At 43.8% G+C, this 15776-nt stretch overlaps 1 protein-coding gene across 1 annotated transcript; it reads right to left on the bottom strand.

Moving 5' to 3' along the window:
- Nucleotides 1–848: 848 nt before the first annotated feature.
- Nucleotides 849–5652, bottom strand: LOC120297284. Its single transcript, XM_039319728.1, has 2 exons — nucleotides 5180–5652; nucleotides 849–1020 (listed from the first exon to the last, which is right to left on the bottom strand). Exons 1-2 carry the CDS (start codon nucleotides 5650–5652, stop codon nucleotides 849–851), a joined length of 645 nt encoding a protein of 214 aa, XP_039175662.1.
- Between the last annotated feature and the right edge of the window lie 10124 nt (nucleotides 5653–15776).

The raw sequence follows: 15776 nt of genomic DNA, 5'->3' as shown, positions 1-15776 counted from the left end.
TCTAAAGCTACCCACATTTATTTTCCTATGTATTCCTAAAGAAACCAGTAGCAATACACCCAGTCTCCTTTTTAGTCACAATACTGTTGGTAAAATCAGCTTCCAGATGGACGGGACAGTTTAGTAGGCAAATGGAGACACAACAAGGAATGCGGCCTTGCAACTCATAGCAACCTGTGGGAAGTTTTATCAGAATATTCCTGTAGCAATCCTTGAATCTAAAGATGCAAATATTTCTTCTAACTAAGAACATTTTTCTTTGCACATCTGTCAGAAGGGCAAGAAGTAACCTGAGATTGATTTTGCTATCATTTATGAATAGGTATATATATATGGATCATTTTCTTCCTTTTTGCATCATTTTCCCCTCCTTTCTGAAATGTATAAATATTTTTATAATTATTTAATAAACCAATAAGCCCAACTCATACATAGATCACACTGATGGCTTACAGCTTTAAACATAGCACACAAACTCATAAAAACACCATCACATTATAAGTGGGATGTAAGCATATGACGTGAATATATCTCTTTGTTTGAATGAATTTTATATTATTATTTCAGAGAAGACTCCATTCCCAGTACACACTGTTTAATAAACATTGCAGTGAGGTCTGATTCTTTGCTTTGGGTTCTTTGTTTTGATTCCAGAGAAACTGGTGTGAGAATTGTGGGATTCACAATTTTTGATCTGGGACCAGGGATGACAACAAGACATATGCATATGTTGTAGTGAGCTTGATCCCATGTCCTTTCCCGCTGACAAAAAAGGGCATAGTTACGAATCAGTTTAAGGGAACACTTTGTGTCTAAAAGTTTATTTTGCTATCACCATCACTTGAGCTTCAAAGTCCATTTGGCCTATGTCTTGGCTGTTCTTTGCCGGACTCATTCTGGCCATTTTCCCCTGAGTCTTCACAGCTCTTCCGGAAGCTACTGGACAGGCTGCAGGGGTTCAGGACCCCTTGAGGAAATTCTTCTAATCTAAAGGAGAGCTGGCGTAATGTGAAGAGAAAACTAGCCAAAGCAACAAGCAGATAAGAAGTGAGCTCCCCAGGGAACATTCCATGGTGGAGATAAAATGTGTCTAACCACCAAGTACCTAAAGTTGATGATTCCCTGTAAAAACAAGGCCCTAAGTACATAGGGTCTTCCCCGATCATGAAAATTATTCACCCAGGGACTGGAGAACTGAAACTGCCCAGAATGCTGGGTAAAGTGCACCCGGTATTTCACTTCAGCCTGATGAGGCCGGCTCAGGGATCGAAACTGAGTCCGGTTGGGAAAGAAGCACCTGGTCCAATAAGGGTGGAGGGGGAAAGACATTACAAGGTTAAGCAAATCATAGACTCTAGAATCCATAAGGGGAAACTACAGTATCTAATTCAGTGAAGAGGTTATTCAATAGAGGAATAAAACCTCATAAAATTGGAGCAGAAGACTTAATAAGTAGATTCCAGCCAAAATATCCTCAAAAGCCAGGAAACCTTTACATGGATAATTGAGGGGAGGGAATGCCTTAATACGTGTTTGCTCTTTTATTTATTTATTTATTTATTTTCAAATATTTATATGCCGCCCAATCCCAAAGGACTCAGGGCGGCGTACAGAGTTAAAACAATCATAAAACAATAAAATAAAACAGTCATACCGCGAGTCCGATCATATCCCGCCCCCCCGGGGACATCAGCCCCAGGCCTGCCGGAACAGGAGAGTTTTAACGGCTTTCTTAAAGGCCGGCAGGGTGGGAGTAGTTCGAAACTCAGGGGGAAGTTGATTCCAACAGGTCGGAGCCACCACAGAAAAGGCCCTTCCCCGAGGGCCCGCCAGCCGACATTGTCTGGCCGACGGGACCTGAAGGAGGCCCAATCTATGGGACCTCACCGGTCTCTGGGAGCTGTGCGGCAGAATGCGGTCCTGTAAGTAACGTGGCCCTATACCATGAAGGGCTTTGAAGGTGATAACCAACACCTTGAATTGCATCCGGAGACCCACAGGAAGCCAGTGCAGCTCGCGGAGGATAGGTGACACGTGGGCATACCTTGGCGCGCCCACAATCGCTCTCGCGGCTGCGTTCTGAACCAACTGCAGCCTCCGAACGCCCTTCAAGGGTAGCCCCATGTAGAGCGCGTTACAGTAATCCAGTCTTGAGGTGACAAGGGCATGAGTGACTGAGTAAAGCCTCCCGGTCCAAATAAGGCCGCAACTGGTGCACTAGGTGAACCTGTGCAAAGGTCCCCCTGGCCACAGACGATAGATGTTGTTCCAAATTTAGCTGTGAGTCCAGGAGGACACCCAAGTTGCGTGCCTGCACTGAGGGAGGTAAATTTGCCCCCCCCAGGACTAATGATGGATCATCCAGTTGGCCTTTGGGAGGCAAGACCCAGAGCCACTCGGTCTTGTCAGGGTTGAGTCTAAGCCTGTTCACCCCCATCCAGACCCTCACATCTTCCAGGCACCAGCACATCACGTCGACTGCTTCACTGAAAGGACATGGGGTGGAGATATATATGGGTATCATCTGCGTACTGATGATACCTCACCCCGTGTCGCCGAATGATCTCACCCAGCGGTTTCATGTAGATGTTAAAAAGGAGGGGGGACAGGACCGCACCCTGAGGCACCCCATGGTCGAGGCGCCTAGGGGTCGATCTCTGTCCACCCGCCAACACTGACTGCGACCTGTCAGAGAGGTAGGAGGAGAACCACCGCAATATGGTGTCGCCCACCCCCACCTCTCCGAGACGACAAAGAAGGATACCATGGTTGATGGTATCGAAAGCCGCTGAGAGGTCAAGAAGCACCAGGATAGAGGAATAACCCCTATCCCGGGCTCGCCAGAGTTCATCGGTCAGTGCGACCAAAGCAGTCTCAGTGCTGTAGTCGGGCCTGAAACCAGATTGAAAAGGGTCCAGATAATTAGTTTCATCCAAGGATCACAAGAGTTGAGACTCCACCACCTTCTCTACAACCTTCCCTACAAAGGGGAGGTTGGAGACGGGACGAAAGTTCTTCAAAACAGCTGGGTCCAGGGAAGGCTTCTTGAGGAGGGGCCTCACCACCACTTCCTTTAAAGGTTGCGGGAAAGACCCCTCCATCAAGGAGGCATTGATTATCTCCTGGAGCCAGCCTCGTATCACCTCCCTACTGGCAGAAACCAGCCAGGAGGGACACGGGTCCAATGAACAGGTGGCGGCATTCATTGCCCTCACGGCCTTGTCCACTTCATCAGGGGTCACAGGCTCAAACTCGCTCCAGATAACATGATTAAGACCAGCCCCTGGCAACTCGGCTGGCACTGCCCAGTCGGAGTCCAGGTCTCTCTGAATCTGAGCGATTTTGTCCGAAAGAAACTGAACAAACTCCTCGGCTCTCCCCTGCAAGGGTTCCTCCGCCTCCTCCACTTTAAGAAGGGAGCAGGTCACCCTAAACAAGGCGTCCGGGCGAGATTCTGCGGATGCAATAAGTGCGGAAAAGTGAACACGCTTTGCTGCCCTTATCGCCACTAAATAAGTCCTAAGATAGGCTCTTAATAGTGATCGGTCAGATTCAGAGTTACTGGCCCTCCAACGTCGCTCTAGACGTCTCTTGTGGCGCTTCATCTCCCGGAGCTCCTCAGTAAACCAAGGCGCCCTCCGGGGACCACCACCACAGAGAGGTCGCAAAGGCGCAATTCAATCCAGGGCCCCGGACGCCGCCTCATTCCAGGCCGCAACCAGGGACCCAGACGAGTTGTGGACAAGGGAGTCAGGTATTTCCCCAAGCTCCTCCTGGAACCGATCTGGGTCCATTAGGCACCTGGGGCGGAACCACCTAGTCGGCTCCCTCTCCCTGCGATGGGGGAGTGATGCTCTGAAGTCCAGCCTCAATAGGAAATGATCTGTCCATGACAAGGGCGAGATCTCTATTCCCCTTAATTCCAGATCATGTCTCCATTGCCCCGAGAGAAACACAAGGTCGAGTGTGTGACCACCCCTATGAGTTGGATCCTGAATTACCTGGGTCAGGTCCATGGTTGCCATGGAAGCCATGAACTCCTGCGCCGCCTCTGAGCGATCGCCGAGTGATGGTAGGTTAAAGTCCCCCAGTACTATAAGTCTGGGGAACTCCACCGCCAACCCGGCTACTGACTCCAGCAACGCAGGCAGGGCTGTTGCAACGCAGCTGGGAGGTAGGTACGTCAGCAGCAAGCCCAACTGAACCCATGAACCCAAATTCAATAGGAGGGACTCACACCCAACAACCTCCAGGGCAGGAATCCCATGAGGGCTCAAGGACTTCCGAGCGATGACTGCCACTCCCCCACCCCTGCCCTGATGTTGAGGCTGATGAAGCCCCACAAACTCGTCCGGGCACATCTCCGAGAGGGAAACACCCCCCTCAGGGCCCAGCTAGGTTTCGGTTATACATGCCAGGTCCGCCCCGCTGTCCAATATTAAATCACGGACAAGGGGGGCTTTGCTGACAACGGACCTGGCATTAAGCAACAGCAGCCTACAATTAGGCCCCTGTATTCCCCTGTCACCAGTACTACAGGATGAGCCTTTTGAGGGGCTGGAACAAGGAATCGCTCTAACATAGCGAGTCCTCGTTCCCCAAAGATGGCCTGCCCCTCGGCTCCCGCCATATCTGCCCATCCCAGTCATGACCGGGATGCTCCAACCTTCTCCCCTCCCCGGAGTACCCCCACCCTCACCAGCCTTCTCCCTTCCTGACCGGACTCGCTTTCCATACAGACCAAGCCCAAGGGTAAGTCCTGCCCCCCCCTACTTTTGCTATTGCACTCAGCAGAGGGGGTACCAGGCTCCATCCCCGACTCCACCATTCTCATACCCCAAACACTCAATACACATTCACACTCAATTTATATACATAGAAAATAAAAATATTCACATTCAAACACCCTAAATACAATAATAAAATTTATACATAACAGGGCCACCATTCATCTACATGCATATTCACACCCACAACAAACATTCTCTAAAAAATAGTATTGCCCCTCTGTGTCCCAGGCTGGTCCAATGTGGCCGGCTAGGTGATCATTAGGTACTTGTCTTGGGGCAGACCGTACTTGGCCTTATGGTCCTCAAAGAGTTGGGTCAACTTCTCCAAGTACCTCTCGTGCAGCTCATCAATGGCTTCTCCCGACATCCAACAATTGTGTAAAGTCAACCCAGCCACGGCGGGACGGCTAGTCAAACTGGGGCTCCTTAAAGCTGAGTTGATTTCAATTGCTGGGATCGCAGCCAGGAGTGGAGAACGTAACAACACCTCTGAGCATGTACAGAGTAGATTTCTAAGCCACAAGCTCGCCTCTCCCACTCCTTTCACGATGTGGCACTCGATGACGGGCCCGGACTCCTGGAAGAGGACACGCAACTCGCTGCTGGTGCAGGTGGCCGAGACGTTGCCCACAAAGGTCTTGACGGTGTGAGTGGGCCTCAGGCAGGAGAACTCCACGACCACGCGGTGGCAGTGCAAGAGGTGCCGATTGAGCTTCTGGATGGTGCGCTCGGCCGCTGCCTCGTCGCGCAGGTGGATGAAGGCGAACTGCTTCATGAGGGCCACCTTTACCACCACGCCCGGCACGGCTGCCTCGAAGAGGTCGCGCAGCTCCACCCGCGATGCCCCCCATGGGCACACCATCCACGAACACCTCCACGCCTGGCTGCACCAGGCCCACCTATCCCAAGGAGGCCCGGAGAGAAGGAAAGAAGCCAGACGATGCGGACCCACAAAATGGCGCCCGCGAAAGAGATGGGCCCCCCTCCGGCAACAGTCCTTCTGCCTCTTCTAACCTGGCAGGTAAGCTGGCTCCGAGGCTGCGGGGGAGAGGGCGGAAGAGAGGGCGAGCAACACTGGTACCTGGAAGGTACCTTTTCCAGGTACCTTCCAGTTTTTAGGAGCATCTGCTTGTCAAGTTTCGAAGCACCTTTTTTTTTCTTCCACAGATTTTGCTTCTCAGCTTGCCAATGAACCCAGGAGGGAGGAAGGAATCAGATTCGAATGCAGACTTCAAAGATTAAGGAAGCAGACCATGGGAACCCAGGACATTTACCAAATGTCTGGCCAAACCCAGAGATACTTTCTCAAAACAATATTGCTGCATTTGATTGGCCCCATGATCCAGAGTGAGGAGAGAAAATACTAAGCTTTCACTATGTAGGGCTTCGGTGGAGTTTTCCCAAAGCTTCTTTTGCTTTCATACATGTTGAAATGATGTAGTCAGTAAAGTTTTACATTAAGAGATTGGAATGTCTCAAAGGTGTTTGTTTGGGATCATCAGCCGGAATCTTGACACAGACCTTGGAGGACTTGAAATATCGATTCAGAAAGAATCATGAAGGAGACGAGGTTGAGAACCTCCTAACTAACTTTGAAGATACCTACCAAGCTTAAAGCAGTCCAAAGTTCAGGATAAGATTCATATGTGTCCTCTCTTAAAGGGCTGTTTAATCAAAATATTGGATAACCTATGCACTTAGGAAAAGAAGGGCTAGCAACAATTTAAAAACACAAATATTAATTATTAATTTCTTTTATTATTTGATGATTATGTTGGATTTTAATTTTATTAATCTAATTCTTTATTTCATTGGATTTTAAATAACCATAATAGTCAAACAGGCAAACTAAGCATATAAACCAAGAACAATTACAATCAATAATTAAATTTAAAGAACCCAAGAACCAATTACATTATTAGTTCCCTACTTTTATCATTAGATCATCCTTAGTATTAAGATCTGGTCTCAGGATGATAATGTAGCACTTGGGGAAGAAGATACAGCCCAAGAGTCCACCACCGGAGGCCAAGATGGAGAAAACCTGCACGGCCACCATGTATTTTCCTTTGGTGCTCAGGTAGGTGGGGAGGAAGGAAACCCAGACACTGCAGAAGACCAGCATGCTGAAGGTGATCAATTTGGCTTCATTGAAAGCTCCAGGCAGATTTCTGGCCAGGAAAGCCACAGTGAAGCAAATGGCAGCAAGGAAGCCCATGTAGCCAAGGACAATATAAAACATGGTGACAGAGCCTTCATTGCATTGAAGGATGATCTCTTTAGGCTGGGAGTGCAGATCAGAGTCAGGAAATGGGGGAGAAACTCCCAACCACATGACACAAATGAAAATTTGGATAACTGAACAAGAAAGGATGATGGAGTTGGCCAAGTTCTTCCCCAACCATCTTCTCATCCTGTTACCTGGTTTTGAGGCCAGGAAGACCAGCACAACCATGATAGTTTTGGCCAACACAGAAGACACGGCTACTGAGAAGACAATGCTGAACATTGTCTGTCGGAGAAGACAAGTGGCTTTTCTTGGTTGGCCAATGAAGAGAAAGGAGGACAAAAAGCAAAGCAGGAGGGAGATCAGGAGGATGAAGGAAAGGTCCCGGTTGTTGGCTTTGATGATGGGAGTTTCTAGGTATTGAAGGAATATGATGAAAACAAGGCCTGTGGTTAGGGACAAGAGTAGGGCAAAGGAGATGAGGATGATGCTCAGATGTTCTTCATAGGAGAGGAAGGTTATTCTTTTGGGGATACATTGGACTCGGCTCTTGGCTGGATATTGATCATCTGGGCACTTGGTGCATTTGACAGTATCTGAGAAAAGAAAGTAATATTTCTTTCATACTCTTTAAAATTTCAAGAAAACCTTTCGATTAGGTGATACTGAGAGAAGGAAAGTCTTAGTAATGCTATATTCTTACACTCCAGCAAAAAAATTCCCCAATATAAATAACTATTAAAACCAAAAACCACAAAAATAAAAGAGGAAATAATGGTGCCACAATCTCCCTTCTCTGAGGTAATCCACCAGATTCTTATCTTGCACTGACCTTACTTTATCCCAAATGGTTGGGAGAAGTACCAAGTCTCCAGAGGTTTAAGAGGATGGGGGCCTATTGAATTTCAAGGGGGTGTGGGTCCAATGGGGCAGGACCTGTACCAGAAAAAGCAGGTATCTAAGGACCCAGAAAGTGGGAATCTTTTAGGGAACATACGTGTCAATGCTGTTAATATAGGATATTATTGCTTTGACAAGATATACAGAACTGTCTGGTATTTTTAGAGTTAATTCAGATGACAGAGAAAGGGAGGAGATTTATAAAGAAAGCCCAGGAAAAGGAACGGAAGTAAATCTTTGCCCTCCGGGCTAATTGGAAGATGTGACTTATGATTGCAAAAAAGGGAGGGGTTTAGCAAGAAAAGTTAGATGCCAGCAAGAGAAATTCAGATTCTGGCAGCCATTCAATATGTGCCGAAAATGTGTCCATGATTACAGAATTTTTCAGAATAAATATGCCTGGAATTTCCTTGAAGTGTTCCATTAGTCGGAACGTTGACAATACGTTTTTCAATGCCAATTATTATCTGCTCTGGTGGGACAAGCAGATATCAAGGAGAGGAAGCCCTGCAGATACCCTGGTTCTTTCTCATGTAAGGTTTGAAAGGTGAATTTCGGCAAAAATAATCATTAGAGCACAGAAATTCACAGTATCTCCAAACTATGAGGCCTTTTTAATAATCCCTTAAAATATGACTCTTTCAACAGCCCTGGGGCTCTCCTGTGTGCTGGTTGCATGGCAGGTAGCATCTTGATCTTAAGGAAAATTAATTCATGAAGGAGTTCATAAAACAAAAATTGTGTCTGCAAAGTCTTTTTACCCTGTAGAAATGAGAAGATGAAGCAATATATTTCCATACTCTCTAGATTTGGCAAACAATTTTAAAGAGAGAATGAATTCAACATTGATATTTATTATTTATTTATTTATTTATGAGACTTATATACCGCTTTAAGTGCAAGCACTCTCTAAGCGGTGTACACCAGTAAGCAATGTATATATATATTTACATTGCCCCCAACAATCTGGGTCCTCATTTTACCTACCCCGGAAGGATGGAAGGCTGAGTCAACCTTGAGCCGGTGAGATTTGAACCGCTGACCTGCTGAACACAGTCAGCTAAAGTGGCCTGCAGTACTACACTCTAACTGCTGCGCCACCTCGGCTCATATCTATGGATGTTAAGTAGATTGATCTTTTATTAGTTCTCTTCTCTCCCCCCCCCTTTCTGTTCCTTTTAATCCCAACATAGTATGTATTTTTTTCCCTTTCAGAACCAGATCTGCATTCTTTTTTTTCCAGTTATAAATGTATTGCACTATTTAGCAACAAAGAAAAGGGGAAAGATAAGAAAAGGTGGAAAGGAAATATCCACAAAGATTTTATGGTGAAACCTCTGTTTGATTTTCATTTGCTTCTTGAAGCCAACATACAAAGTACATGTTAAAGGAAATAGAAAGCCTCAAACAGGAACAGGAAACAACCTAAAAAGCCCCAGAAGGTATAAAAACCCACCACTCCCAGCAACACGTGGTCAGCTTTCCCAGAGCCATGCTTCTGTCTGGCTCTTCTCTTCAATAAACTCCAACTTCTTTCTAAAGCAATCTCCATTTTGTTTATTCCCAGCTTGGACTGGATCTTGATGAAGATTTTTCTTTCAACAGATGTAAAATCATTTCTCAAGTTACAGAGAATACAGAGATTCCTAAGAAAGATAAACGTGGAAGGATACATCCAAACTGGCAAATAAAAGAGAGATTTCCTACGCAATCTATTATGTCCTGGGGTGGCAGATGCAGGCTGCAGCAATTGGCCTGGGCAGACCATGTGGATGCCCAGGACAAGAAAGGCTACTCATTTCTTTTCCGCGCATGGCAGGAAAAGATCCTTTGAAATGATTGGCCAGCAAGGTATTGTGCAGGAGGGCTATAAAAGGGGGCCGCACCATTTTAAAATCGGTTCGGTTGCTGTTTGCAATAAAGGAGAACTGTTGGAACTTGTTGCTTCGTCTCGATGCCTCTTCTTCTGAAACAGAACACAATCCACAACATCCTTCTTTCTACCTCATCGTTCAAGACATTTTTCTTATAAATCCCATTTAGAGAAGAAATTGGACACCATTAAAATAGAGAACTAAAAAATCAAACTTATGTGTGTCTTTAACATGCATATTGATCAAAGTTTCCCTGTGGTGTCACCCACCTTCCTGAGTGGAGATGGTCCCCTCTGGACAAGGAATGCAGTCATAGCAGCAAACTGGCTCTCCTTCTCGAGCCTGCTTGACAAATCCAGGAAGGCATTTATCCACACATTTAGACTGAGGCAGAGACTGAGCAGAGAAAGAAGAAATGCCAAAGAAAATATGTCAGGACTCACCATCCATGTAAGATGGAGGTAGAAATGAGCATCAGCCAAGTCGTCTCTGGACTTCATGTAGGCAAATATGAAATCTCTGACACCTTCCAAATGGTGGCAGGAGATACAATTGCAGGTAGATGCTTCATTCAGTTCCTCCCTTTTTCTTCTGACATATCAGATTATAATAAAGTAGCTTTCTACTTAACAAAGTCTGGAGGGATGAAACTGAGACAAGATTTAAACATTAAGTGGCAACTGGTGGGTTCCTCCTCATAGTGGAATTAACATGCATTCCTCCATTCTTCATAAATGCTTAATTTTAAAATATCCAGAAATACTAAATTTTAGAGTGATTTATTGAAATAGAATAAAACTGTGATGAAGAAAGCCACTTTTGACCAGTAAGATCTGGAAAGGTTTCTTCTGGAGTGCATAAAACATTGCAAAGCTGCTTCCCATTGAAAGCAGTCCAAAATTATGTCTAGTTAACATAAAAAGGAAAATTTCCTTACAAGTAAGGGTTGCCAACCTTAAAGATGTTCTTTATTTGCATATATATTTGTTTGATTTATATGACAACCATGCTGGTAAACTAAAACTGGCTGACTAGTTTCTAAAACTATAGTGAGGTGAGATGGAGGAGAGGTCATGAGAAAGTGTCTCTCAATAAGGGTGAGTCAGGCATCTTTTGGTGCACCACAGGGGTCATGAGTGTGAGCCTGACGTGTGAAAGCGATACTAAAGGTATCCAACACAAAGTCCTTTCTGTTGAGAGAATACAATTAGGTGACACAATCTGTCAGGGAGATACACACTCATATTTATTATTAGTTTGATTTGTAGCCTCTCAGTGTGTCCTAAGGCAGCTAACAATCAAGATAAACAGTTGCATTCAAGGGATTTTCAGATGAAGTGCACTCTTACAAGCCAATGCCCAAATCTAAGTAATATTTCCTTCAAAACTGCCCTTTTTTACTTTTGATATCAGGATTTCTTTTTCACCAAAGTCATATTTCAGTACTTCAGTTTTCAAGCCATTATCATGGTGAGATTAACATGGTGAGATTGATCAATCAATCCAGTGGTGGGATTCAAATATGTGAACACCACTTCTGGAAGTCCACTCTGAGCCTGGGCAACAAAAAATTAGCTACCAGTTCTGCGAACTGGCTGAATCCCACCACTGAATCAATCCATAAATGAGTTCACATCAGACCAGTCATTATTATTTCATGTGAACTGAAGCCTTGGACCTCCTTCCTAAATTCCACTATCCCAGTGAGGTTAGAGAGAGGCAGCTATAAGCATGTTCTCAGCTGATTAAAAACATCCCAGACTCTGAGCCTGCAATTTTGGGAGACCCCTGACTCCAATCAAGGCAAGATGAAGCTTATTTAACTATTGGACCAACAGGACCTCCATCCACTCTTGATTCCACTTCATTGGATTCAGTCCAAATCTGAACTCAGGGACTGGTCAACAGAATTGCCTTCACCTTTGATATGTGAAAAAACTAGTGAGCCTGAAGCTATTAACACCAAAATCTCCAGCATATGAGGCCCTGTCTCACCAGTTTTACAGTGATATTAAACTGCCGAAGGGACACTAAATGGCAATGATTTGTGTCCTAAATAATAATCACCCCATCTCTCCTTTTGGATCAGCTTACAACAGGGTTCAGCATGACAGCATCAAAAGGGAAACCTTGGTCAATAGAACTGAAGCATGCTTATCTGCCTAAGAAAACTATAGACGTTTTACTCCACAGATTCAATTCTCAGTGAAGGTAACACACTTTTTTGACTGGGTTTAGCCCACTTGAAACAGCTTTGGAAAAAAGAGAAAAGACACCAATATTTTCCTCACCTTGTTGAGCAACTTTAACTGTGACAAAGCATCTTGGTTGATTATAAATCTCTGTCTTTCAAAAGTGCCCAATTGCTTGTTGATGGGATCCTCCTCGGGAAGAACCACCCTATTCAATATCCTCAGGTCTGCTGCTAGGTCTCCATTCTGATCCAAGTACACTTTCAGCAGGGAAAGATTGTACAATTCCCTCTTCTTTAGAAATGGATGGAACTAGAATGGAAACATCCAGGAATTTAAAAGCAGAAATCTTGGTTTCTTATCTCTGATCACTTTTTACATTTGAATCTTTCTTCAATGGTTGTTTAATTTGCAAATATTGCGAGTTGGGAGAACAAGTGTTGACATTATCTTCAAAATTGAAGTACAAAGATTCAGCAATATTTCTAAATCATGTAGTATACTGATAAAATGTATATTGACAAAATGTAATTGAGAAAAATTGTCCATCATATATAACAATCCATCAAAGGTCATCAATCAAGTAAACAAAATACACAAATATCTAGAGTATTCATAAACTCCTTGCAAAAAATAGGGTGATTACCAGAAAGCAAAGATTTGTTAAGAAGAAAGTTGGATAGCTGATCTTCATTCAGGTAGAGGAGATAGGAAAAATGACCAGTAATTCTACTTTATTGTAAGGCTATATTAACAAAATCTTTCAGTGTGAAAGTAAAATTTTTTCACCATCTCTTTGGACAGTTACAAAAATTTAGGGAGGACTTTTTCTGACTTTCTTTCTCTTCCTGTTACACAGCTATGGGTTGCCCCTCCCCAAACCGTTTTATCTGATCCTTCTCTGCATCCCTTTCCCTGATCCTCTGAACTCATTCACACTTATCGTTAAACTTCCTTAACAGATTGTGTGAATGCTGGTGGTATAACTTGTTCTTAGCAAAGAATTAACAAAATGCTTCATGATATGATCAATGGGGATCTAGTTAATTGAGTGCTGGATGGTATGAGATAATTAAATGGACACAACTGTCTCAAAAATTGTACTCAAATAAATATTAATATTACTGATAAAATTGGGGAGTTACAAAAAACAATTAGAGCTTGGTCATTGTTTCTTCTATATTTTCATTAATAAAGGAAGTAGATAAATCATGATTTTGTGATGCAAAAATTATAATAACATTTGGACAAAGTTATTTTGGTCTCCTTTAAAAATTCCCAGCTTCTCTCAGGTCCCTATAGATCCCTGTCAGGATTTTGCCATCCTGATGGGAGAGGGGGACCTTTGGAGCTCTCCTGTGATATGTTTAGCTTTGCTTTGTTGACTCGGTTCTGCTGTCCGAGGTCATCTGCCTCACCTCACCAAGGAAGAGATGCCTGGGAACATTTTACTTCAGTTTCTGTCAGGAGTTCTCACAACCTCTTTGCACTTCTGGATTGGCCCCTATGGACTGGACAATTGGTTACTGATTATAATAAAATAGTAATTATTTTATTATAGTAAAATAATATTTTAATGTTATGATAATAACCGTATTATTAATTTGTCAATAATATCATTAATGATCCAGTGGAATGATACCAGGACCTCTTACAGGCACCACATTTGGACAAGGCACTGCACAAAATTTTCATCAGCTTTAGTCAAGGACAAAGAAGGAGAGGAAGAGATCAAAGAAGCTGCTTTAAGACTTGAGGAAAGACGACTTCCGGTTTGCCAATGTGGCTGACATGGGCTGCTTCTTTGGTTTTCTCTATCGCTACAATGTAACACTTTTGCTGTCTCTGCATACACACTCTTTAACTGTCTTTCCCCTTGATGTCAGCTCAAAGGAGGGGGAAGAAAAGAATGCACCTCCGGGCAACTGGCTTATTTCCGCTTTCGGAAGGGAAGGTGTGAAGACATTGCTTCATGCATGAGACAGTCTGGCATTATTAGCATTTTCCCACAACGGATGCAACACCTGGGGATTGGCCCATTTGAACTGACCGGATGAGCTATTGGGGTGGAGTTTGCTTGGGACACTTTTAACCTATTGATCTGAGTGGGAAATCCTCAGATCCTGTCTATTATGCCTGCTATCAGGCTCTCCTAATAAAAGCAGAAACTGCTTCCATGAGTTTTATTTTCTTAGAATGAGGTTTTGAAGTGGGCCATGTTGGAATAGAATAGAATAGAATAGAATAGAATAGAATAGAATAGAATAGAATAGAATAGAATAGAATAGAGCTGGAAGGGACCTTGGAGGTCTTCTAGTCCAGCCCCCTGCTCCAGCAGGAGAACATACACCATCTCAGACAAATAACTTTCTAGTCTCTTCTTAGAAATCTCCAGTAATGGAGCACACACGATTTCTGAAGGTAAGCTGTTCCACTGGTTAATTGTCCTCACTATTAAGAAGTTTCTCCTTAATTCCAGTTTGCTTCTCTCTTTGATCAGTTTTCAAACATGGTTTCTTGCCCTAGTTTACAGGAGCTTAAAATCAGAAAAAGTCTGGGAACTTTTTTTGAATATGTAAAAGTTCTTGGTTGTTGAAGGGAGGATGCAGCACTCTTCCAATAAGTAGGAGATGTTGTACAGAAGCTTAAAGTATTAAACCACCAAGCCCAGAGAGCACAAAGACCCTGAAAAGGAATTTAGTTTCATGGATCCTTGTTGGGACCCCCTACCTTCCACGGCTGCAGCCTTGGAGCCCCCAACCTCTCTTCACCCTTCTTCCTTCTCCTCTGAGGTTTGGATGCAGCACTTAAGGCATGGGCCAGAATCCTAATGACACTGTAACTAATGGCTGGATTTGGGATCTGCATCCTATTCTTTTTCTCTTGGGTCTCCACTGGTGCTTTCTGGGTGCATCTTCTCCGGCCTTTGACAGAAAAGGTGTGTTTTGAAACAGAACAGTGAAAATACTCAGCTTGAAATTCAGGTTCCACAAAGAAAAGTGATTTATAGGCATTATTATTTTTCCAACTTTTTTTCCACTGAAAGAGAAAGCTCCAAATACTATGGACGTGCTTGAGATGCCTGTTCTTTTTCATTGAAAATCCTCCAACCATTGTCATGATCCAGACTTTCCCTTCAATGGGTCCTGGCAAATCTTCAAGTGCTGAATGAAAGGGAAGAATTGTGTCCCAAATGGAATCAAATTCTATGAAGTGTACAAAGACGTTGACTTGTCTCCACTTAGAGAGGGCATCCCTGAGGAATGCAGTATGTCCAGTCATTGGGAATCGTTGTGATATAACAACACAAATTCTATTCTTGACAAGCATAGGAGTAAAAGTCCTCATGAAATTTTCTCCCTTCTCTGTGTCGGGAGCAAAGAGACCAATCAGGGTCCATCCAAAATGGAGGAGAATTTGGACAATTGATGGGTACTGGATCCCTTCTTTAGGGAGCATTGGATGGAAAAAAGGGAATTGACTTTTATCACTCAGAGCCTCTGAAGCAATTCTCTCACTGACCTGAAAAAAAATGAAGAATTCTGTGTTATATTTGGGGTCCTACCAAGTCCCAATTTTTAGCTTTTAATAAATCCAATATTTTTCTCATGCACATGTTAGAACATTTCCTGTTGATTAGTCATTAGGCCATATCAAATTACAGAATATAAAACACAGAATATTAACAAGACTGCATGTAAAAACAGAATTTAGAAAAGTAAGTAAAATAGAATAAGCATGAAGAATGAAAATAGTATTTCTTTGTAACCTCAGAATTTACTACAATCAGACC

Source organism: Crotalus tigris, unplaced genomic scaffold, assembly GCF_016545835.1.
Source record: "Crotalus tigris isolate CLP2741 ecotype Arizona unplaced genomic scaffold, ASM1654583v1 scf7180000023616.527904, whole genome shotgun sequence".
Taxonomy (NCBI): Eukaryota; Metazoa; Chordata; class Lepidosauria; order Squamata; family Viperidae; genus Crotalus; species Crotalus tigris.
Note: the sequence above shows the minus strand (reverse complement) of the source record. Positions and strands in the feature narration are given on the sequence as shown.